This window comes from Punica granatum, chromosome 8 (assembly GCF_007655135.1).
Source record: "Punica granatum isolate Tunisia-2019 chromosome 8, ASM765513v2, whole genome shotgun sequence".
NCBI classification, from domain to species: Eukaryota; Viridiplantae; Streptophyta; class Magnoliopsida; order Myrtales; family Lythraceae; genus Punica; species Punica granatum.
Genome location: NC_045134.1, coordinates 26612894 through 26621342, shown reverse-complemented (window position 1 = coordinate 26621342; position 8449 = coordinate 26612894). Strand labels below are relative to the sequence as shown.

Sequence of the window (8449 nt, the reverse complement as noted above, 5' to 3'; positions counted from 1 at the left end):
ATTCCTATGTCCTACAATGCATCCGCAATTTTTGCAATCGGCCCCATGATATTATACATGATTAGCTAAGCTAGGACACTATCACGGGGACAGATCGATGTTGGCTCGAACTTATCGATTGTCTCTATATATGAGATGCAGTGCAGCAAGGACATTCAAAATATCAGCAGGCTAGACAATTAAATAAAGTGCATGGGCCATGCATGAGGGAACAATTCTCTCACCTAACAAATTAAGTTAATCTTTCGGCTAAAAAGGGGTCAGCTTATAATAATAGATAGCGGGCCTATACAGGCCGATGATCTTTATGTATTGGACCTGCTCACAGCAGGCCCGTTCTTTCCGTGGTCGGCCCATTACTATTCGGTCCCGAACTGCTCGAGTGTGGTTTGGTCCACTCCCGCTTTTGCAGTTTTTAATTTCTTTGCACTTGGGATTCCATCCGGTTTAGATCAACCAAATAGAAAGTCGATATGTATAGCACGAAGAATCAAGTTAATATATAGATACAGAAAAGATATAAACACCATGCCGAATATGATGAAAACAATTATACTTTGTTCTGCTGCCTTAACTCGGCTTTCTCATGCAAATTTGCAGCAAAAAGAAAAAGTTCTGTTGAATAACCTACACAGGCATAATATTGATGCATAGAGATTGTGCATCGAAAGCTTAGGTCGGACCGGTAGTATGTCTAGTATATACTGCGGTTGTACAAGCATTTACTAGATCATTCTCAACTTCCCGTCGGCTTCTTCTCCGCAACCTCATAGAACCAAGTGTTCCATGCTTCTATGTAATGAGAGAAGAGGTCTCTCAAGGCTGCAAAACCGACCACAAAATTTTTCTGAGCAAATTAGGTTGCAGCATTTCTTTCGAAAGACAGCGGCAGTGTCCTCACAGGTTAAACCATCCAACAGATGTTACAGATTAATCAATCATGACGAAAATGTAATATGAGCATTAGTTCATACTACTTAACAAGCCTCCGAGATTCAAACTGAAACATACCTATAAACGCTATTTTCGGAGAATAGTTGCTCCCTTCATTATGATTATTCACAGTCATGCGATGATTTAAGCAATTTTTGTCGTAATAGCGTATGAAGCATTCAGTATTACCTTGATTTTGATAATGTGGACGAAACTTGGATGCAAAACTATCCCAATCTTGTGGCTGCTTAACTTTCCTACTCTCAGGGGCATCACCCTTGGATGCATCAACGGGCGCAAAGGGACCAAACTGGTAATGTTGAATCTGTCTTGATTCCTTCAACTTGCTTCCATTAGACTCACCGACCAAACTCTCCTGCTTATATAGTTTTTGCACCTTTGCCATGCAATTTGAATCCCTCTTAACTGAGGAACTCCCCTTACTTCCGTCATGAATGGTGTTTGTTATATCAGTCCCAAACATTCTCTTCTTAGGGTCCTTGATCTCCAGAACACTAGCAGTTCCGACATCAGATTTTGGTTTCGGCCCCAACCACCTGAAGGCAGGCTTTCTGGTGTCGGAAGTATGGGTCTGAAATAGAGTTGACAGGACAATTTGGACAACAACAACGAATTCTCCCATTAAGAAGACCATCTTGAGATCAATGCCACAATATAATATTAACAATGTGTAATGTGTTGGGTGGTCGTCCTCATAAGTGAAAGCGAGGATGTTATTACCTTCTCAATAAGGTTCATGGACGATAACACGTTAGCAATATCGTATAGCCTTCTAACTTTTGCTGCAGGATATTTGATTAAGAAAAGCTCCGTCAGAAGTCCAAAATTCTCAAACTCTTCCAGGTTCCAAGCAATGGAAAGCGCAAAGATGAAAATGTTACTTTTCAATATTGCAGAATTGCGGCCATCCCCCAGCAGTAGTGACGCGGCTTCATCAAGAGAGTGCATGTTCACCTTGAAAACAGTTCCCAATCAAGTCCAAGACATTCAGCAGATGTGACAACGAAAACGAAATATGCATACTGTATTGTATTGAAGCAATTTAAGTATAAAAGCTAACTCACGTCAGTGCAGACAAAAAGCTTAACAAAGTTCTTGGTTAGGAGCCCCAGTGATTTCTCTCTTCTACTATCTGAAAAAGAGAAAGACATATTGAAAAGATACTGCTAAGTACAATTCCCACACGATCATTGTCCCATAAATTTTGAACTTTTCCTCAATATTCCCAATGAAAATCTCCTTTCATAATTCTAAAGTGCTTACTACTCACCAGCTCTAGATGATGCAGAAACACTGGGCATGGAAGCATCAGACTTGTCATTTTGGCTTCCCGTGTTGGGATTGGATAAACTTTCGTCGTCGTCGTCATCTTCTAATTCCTAAGCGCGGGAGAGAAAACACAGATTTACTATAGTTTTCTCAATAACAGAAAATCAAGCCATCTGAATTCTAAGGAGGTCTCACTTTCACACAACTCCCGTCAACAGACCCATTGAGAGACCCCTTCGTTGGCCCTTCCTCCTGAGATTTGCAAAACAGTATCAGTGCCATCTCCAAAGAGCTCTATTTCTCGCTTTTCAAGCATTGAAAAGCCAAAGCACAAATAAACAAAACACATACCGCCATTAGCTCCTCCAAGGCCCTCGGAATTCCTCCGAAACCCTTCCAGGCGTACTTATTCTTTGCCGTCCTAGCAAGCATCTAAATCCAGCAGCACATAAACAAATCATGTCCATGAATGAAGAAACCCCCGAAAACCAGGACAGAAACTAAACACGCCTGTACGGGAAACTCACCCCGATGCTCTCCAGCACATTGACAATGTCATAAATGCGCCGCCTCTCAACACCTGCAGAACCCAAGCCAATGAGATCAGCAAGCTCAAACGCACCAAAGCTCATCTAGAGAAAACATAGCCATCCGGTTAGTGGAATACCTAGCTTTGACGTGGCATCATCCAGGCAGATTGATTCGATGCCTTCTCGGTCGTAAAGGCTCAAGAAGCTGCACCAAACCAATTCGAATTGAGATGTAAATGAATTAGGAGAAACAGAGAGAGGAGGCGGAGAGTACTTGGTGCAGAGAAGGCCGAGGGATTTCTGCTTTCTACTGTAAGAGTAATGCCTTTGCAGAGACTTAGCGGCAGAATTGGAGGTCAACGTCGTTGCTCGTTCTTCCATTTTCTGAGTCAAGTCAAACCTCTGCCTGCCCTATGTGAGAGACTTAGCGGCAGAATCGGGAGGGACGACTATGGCGGATTCAGGTCAGCGTCAGGAACGGAGACCAACGGAAAGACGGAGGAGGAGAGGAAATGAGGGGGAAGGTTTCCCGGGTTCCATAGATTTGAAAGTGAACGGCCAGAGAAGAAATGGGCCTCTCTATTGGGCCTAGCATACCCCAAACCGTGGGCCTAACGCCCAACACGACATTATCAGGCTTCACATCCCTCTTTTCATTTTTGCTTCTTCCTACGCGGGGACTAAGGAAGACTCCTCTGTCGTAGCCATGCATAACCAGTAATTGATAATAATAATGATGATGATGATACCTTGACACAGATTGCAGAGCCCAATACATAGAGCAGTAGATGATAGTCGAGGATAAGTTTCGATCTCTTTCGAAAGTTAATGGAGCTGAGTTCGATATCGAAATACTTCCATTGATAATTTTTTGCCGTTTGGACCTTGGATTGCTCCATAGTGAAGTGAAGGTTCTAACGGGAGGATGATCTTCTCATCCTTTCAAGAGCAACTAAAGCGAATATTAGAAGTATCAATGGCACTCTAGACAAATTTTGCTCTTTAATTGCTCGAAATCAGACCCCTTTTTCTCCCGGAATACTAATGCAGACACGAAGAGAAACGCAAAAGCCATTCTAGGTATGAAAAAGCTAAAAGAAGTTGCCAAATACCTAGGAAACCCACTCTTCATCAAAAAGAGAGAGAAAGAATCCTCCAAGTTCCTTATTGACAGAATTAAAAGCAAACTTACATCATGAAAGATAAGAACACTTTCCTGGGCGGGTAGAGCCACTTTGATCAATTCAGCAATTAACAATACGCCAATCTACACTATGTCACTTTTCTGACTTCCAAAAGCCACATTAAACTCTATCGACAAAGTGACAAGAAGATTTTGGCGAGGGACTAACAAGGAGGAAGGCAAAAATGAAGGACTTGGCTTCCGAATGCGGAGGACTCGAACAAAGCGATGTTGTCCAAAACTGCATGGGCTCTAACAAGAACAAATGACAGCCTCGCAGGCAAGGCTCTCAAGGCGAAGCACAGTAACTTTCTAAATTCTTCTAATCGCTCCTCGCCCTCACCAATATGGAAAGGTCTCCAATGGTGCAGGGACACCATACAGGTAAGTACATGCTATTCAATAAGGGTTGGCTCAACCACTTTAGCTTGGACAGACCCATGGATCTCATGAAAGGAATGCCACAAAGCATCACCCAAGCCAGATGTAGCTCCAAACTCAGATATAAAAGTTTGTGATTTGATGCTCCTTCACCCGAAGAGATGGAACATTCCACTACTCACGAACATCTTTGACCAAGAAATAGTGGAAAACATTCTCAAGATACACCTACCACAAGAAGACCACGAAGACTCAGCACTTTGGACTCCAAACACTTCGAGGAAACATTCTTTCAAATCCTTCGACCTCATAGATAAGAAGCATAGATTCTTAAATCATAGTGGAATAGTGTGGAAAGCCATTTGGAATTTAAAAATTCTCGAACACTTTAAACTCCATCTTTGAAAAATAGCTAGTGAAAGCCTCCACCGGTTTAGCGAAGAAAACACCCCATGTTCTCTTTGTAAAACCAGTTTCAATAAATTTCAACATCTCTACGGAGATTGTATCTTTTATAGTGTTGTCTGTAAGGAATCACCTTGCAATATAAAACTCAAACTTCATTCCATGTTCTAGTCCAAAGGACCTGGTTAATTATGTTGCTTGCCCTCCACGCAGTTTTCTAACTAATAGCTCTGATAGGACTATGTTTTCTCTATATGTAGCTATCACTCTATACCAACTGCGAAACTCATGTAATGAAATCTTGCATGCAGAAAAAACAATAGACCTCCATGAAATGATCAAAGAATTCATAGGTCCTTCGGGGAACATAATGAGAGCAGACGCAACAAGAAGAAAGCTCGCACTCGCGATCTCTACAACTCCAAGCATCACAGGAGCCTACATGACCTGACTAAACCATCATCAATACAGATGCATCCTAGAATTACAACATATCATGCCTAGCGAGAATTCTACGACGCCTGAACAGTCCACCTACACTTTCATGGTTCCAAGTAACGAATGAGAACAAACCACTTAAGGTAGAAGCCCTCCTTGCCCTCAACATAATTGCAGAAAAGAGGATTGAAGAAGATTTGACTACGTTGTGATGCATTGCTAATCGTTGATGCCATTTTGCACCCACAAAACTGTCCATGAGAAATTAGGAGCATAGTCTCGGATATTTTTGTAACCCTAAAACTTTTTTCAAATTGATTATGTTCATGGATCCCCAGGATGGATAACTCCCTAGCCCATGACTTGGGTCAATTTGACTCTTTGTCAAACTTACACTCGCTATGTATTTTTGAGGATTATCCAGATGTAAGCCTATGAATCAATGTAAACACAACCACCTATTAATAAAGTACTTTATTCAGCAAAAAAAAGAAAAAAAAGAAGAAGAAGGTTCTAACGGGAGAAAGAAGATACAACTGCAGAAGTTCATGATACATCTCAAGCGAAACAAGAGAGATTTACCATGATCTCATACCCAAACATACGCATTCCCGGAATGTTTCACCAAATCTCAACCCCCACCCCCCACACCACACACCCCCGGCGCCCAAAACGCCAGGAAAAAAAAAAACCGAAAAGATAAATACTCCCTAAGCCTCAGTTAATTGCACCAAATAGGCTAATTACTTCCACTCGACCAACAGAGACCAAAAGGAACGGGACTTGTAAAGCAACGGCAGGTTTGCTGATTTTGGGAGATCAGCTGCAAGTCATCTTCCCAAATATAGCTTTTACCTTCATGGAAGTCAGTAAGCTTGTTTTGATGCCTGCCACATTTCAGCAATACAACAGAAAAAATATTGCAAGATGCAGCTCTTGATGATCCGTGCAAGACCACGATTCAGATTCCTCCAACTCTTGAATATCCAACTCCAACTATGTTTTACGAGCTCGGTCTCGCCATGAACCTTGCTGCCTTGCAAGAACCTTCATGAACAGCAAAGGTGACTCTTTACTTTCTACCCATAAAGGTACACAAAGACGAAGAAAAACTGCGACTGGGCCGTCATGTAACTCATCACATTACCTTATCGCTTAAGAGGTTTGTAGCAGGGTTGTTCTCATTGCTTGCTTTATTGTTCCCTTCCAAATCGGCATCCTCAGTAACATCTGGAGCATGTGCCGACGATCCAAACATGGCCTCATCATGCGCAGCTTTGATTTGTTCCTCTCTTCTTGCCTACAGGAAGACAAGAAAGATGCAGGGAAATTGTTCAGAAATCTACTAGTTCCTATCACGCAAATGAAATCCCGTGAGAAAAACCAAACCGGCGATCACCTCCACAGCAGAGAACCGGAAGCTCTGGCCAATATGCTTAACAAGAGCAGCATCATCTTCGGCAACTGCAACAATTAACGTACTATATCATTTATTCCCTTCACTGACAGACACTTATTCACCAGAAGAACATAATCCTTTCCAAGTTCACTACCACCAAGAGTATTCGCTAATAATGTAAAACTTCAGTAAAATCGAGGCAACCACGATTCGCAATCAAAAGTATTGATATTCAGAGAGAAAGGACAATCACAAAAAACGATTTTAACCTTCGATTTCTTCATCGTCAAGGGGAGTGTCCTTGTCGAACTCAAATCTTTCCCAACCAGAGCCCATCCCATTGGCTTCATCTCTTTCAGCTGCAACAAATCAATCAGGGAGATAAATCAGTACACGAATTTATCATTTTGATCAGTGGAAATTCTTTCATAAAGAGGTCGATTACAAGTTTCGGCAAGCTGAAGCTTCATCTTGGCTTTAACTCTTTCAGCTGGAGTCTGCTCGAGATGAACAAGACGAAGGCGTTAGAGACCAACACAAGAAGCTCCGGCAGACGATTCGACTTAATCGGATACAAAACGATGAACTGGACAGAGCAAATGCTGCAAAATGGAACCTTTGAAAAAACGAAATGCAGCATTCAGCTGTGAGAAGCATTACCATCCGATCATACCCATCGATTAGCTTGGAGTAATCAGTCGATCTTCCGCCATCATTCCTCTCCTTCCTCACCTTCTCCGACCTCCTCTGGTCTCGAGGCGAGACACTCCGCCTATTCCCTGACCTCCGAGGTGAAAAACTTCTACTCCGACTCCTGCTCCTTCTCCTTCGATGCCTGTCCCTGTCCCTGTCTCCGTGCCTGTCTCTGCTCCGGCTTCGCCTCCTCGAACGCCTGTCCCTGTCCCGATCGCGATCCCGCTCTCTGCTTCTCGACCGGTGCCGTCTGTCCGAAACCCTAGCCTGGCGGTTCCTATCAGCATCACCGTCCCGGTCCGGTTTCTTCCTGAGCTTGTTCTGGATGGACTCGAGCTGAGCTTGCTTCTCGAGCTCCGAGGCCTTCGTAGGGCTCGAGGCTCTGACGAAGCTGCTCAGGAAGGAGGAAGACGTGGACGAAACGAACGCGGAACCTCTCGCAGGCGGTGGTGCCGAGTCGTCTCCGGCAGCTGAGGAGGAGAAGCCGAGCCCTTGCTTGAACCTCGCGGCTCCCCCGCCCTTCCGAGTCAGCTCGTCGTAGTAAGCCGCCGCCTTTTCTTCGTCCATTGCCGAAGCTGCCGGTCTATCGCCAACGGACGGAGACCGGAGCGGTCACCGGTTTGGCCTCCCGTCCTCCTTTTCGGCGAGAACCGCGTTACGATGTCGTTTCTGTCCAAACCAAAGCGCAAAGCATCATACCATAAAAATACAAAAAAGCCATCATTGTTTTCCCGTAATTAGAAATACAAATACCCCAATTATTCACCGAAAAAAATAAAAAAGAAATAGCCCAATTAATTGGGCCTGTCGCGAAGATTATCTCTTGGGCCGACAGCCCATTTCTCGGAAATGGATTGCTGGGTCGGCCTTGAACTGATGTAACGGTTCGGAGAAATCAAGATTTGTTTTTTTCTGTCCTTTTCGTAGTTTACTAAATTTAGTTTCGATGATTCAGGCATGAGATGAAAGATCCAGGAAGGACTTTTGTGGCCATCCTGCCATCTTGTTGATGAACACCCCGGTTGCGAATTGCTCCAAGGACTTTAAAATGAGATTGAAGTCTTTCGAAATTAAGACTCGGGAATCGGATTAAGAAGAGAGACTCGTCTTAATTCGTTCTGAATTCAGCCTCGAACGTAATTTAAATTCATCAGTTAACCTTGCACGTCAGTCTTGACCGTAATTTATATACTTGTC

At 43.4% G+C, this 8449-nt stretch overlaps 2 protein-coding genes across 2 annotated transcripts; both read right to left on the bottom strand.

Moving 5' to 3' along the window:
- Window positions 1–507: 507 nt before the first annotated feature.
- Window positions 508–3271, bottom strand: LOC116187293 (E2F transcription factor-like E2FE). Its single transcript, XM_031515946.1, has 11 exons — window positions 3028–3271; window positions 2891–2958; window positions 2751–2803; window positions 2575–2655; window positions 2419–2475; window positions 2225–2333; window positions 2019–2086; window positions 1836–1908; window positions 1675–1736; window positions 1123–1525; window positions 508–822 (listed from the first exon to the last, which is right to left on the bottom strand). Exons 1-11 carry the CDS (start codon window positions 3132–3134, stop codon window positions 737–739), a joined length of 1167 nt encoding a protein of 388 aa, XP_031371806.1. The 5' UTR covers window positions 3135–3271; the 3' UTR covers window positions 508–736.
- Window positions 3272–5619: 2348 nt separating this feature from the next.
- On the bottom strand, window positions 5620–7969 carry LOC116187140 (serine/threonine-protein kinase fray2). Its single transcript, XM_031515742.1, has 6 exons — window positions 7220–7969; window positions 7005–7056; window positions 6829–6918; window positions 6560–6624; window positions 6308–6460; window positions 5620–6207 (listed from the first exon to the last, which is right to left on the bottom strand). Exons 1-6 carry the CDS (start codon window positions 7817–7819, stop codon window positions 6157–6159), a joined length of 1011 nt encoding a protein of 336 aa, XP_031371602.1. The 5' UTR covers window positions 7820–7969; the 3' UTR covers window positions 5620–6156.
- Between the last annotated feature and the right edge of the window lie 480 nt (window positions 7970–8449).

What these genes read in the sequence shown, in the direction of transcription:
- LOC116187293 (XM_031515946.1), bottom strand. Translation starts at nt 3,134, where the DNA reads ATGGAAGAACGAGCAACGACGTTGACCTCCAATTCTGCCGCTAAGTCT. An exon ending in CCTTGGAGGAGCTAATGGCG is followed by an intron (nt 2,476 to 2,574) that starts GTATGTGTTTTG and finishes TGCAAATCTCAG; the next exon opens with GAGGAAGGGCCAACGAAGGG. An exon ending in CCATGAACCTTATTGAGAAG is followed by an intron (nt 1,526 to 1,674) that starts GTAATAACATCC and finishes ACTCTATTTCAG; the next exon opens with ACCCATACTTCCGACACCAG.
- LOC116187140 (XM_031515742.1), bottom strand. Translation starts at nt 7,819, where the DNA reads ATGGACGAAGAAAAGGCGGCGGCTTACTACGACGAGCTGACTCGGAAG. An exon ending in TGACGATGAAGAAATCGAAG is followed by an intron (nt 6,625 to 6,828) that starts GTTAAAATCGTT and finishes TAATTGTTGCAG; the next exon opens with TTGCCGAAGATGATGCTGCT. An exon ending in CAAACCTCTTAAGCGATAAG is followed by an intron (nt 6,208 to 6,307) that starts GTAATGTGATGA and finishes CTGTTCATGAAG; the next exon opens with GTTCTTGCAAGGCAGCAAGG.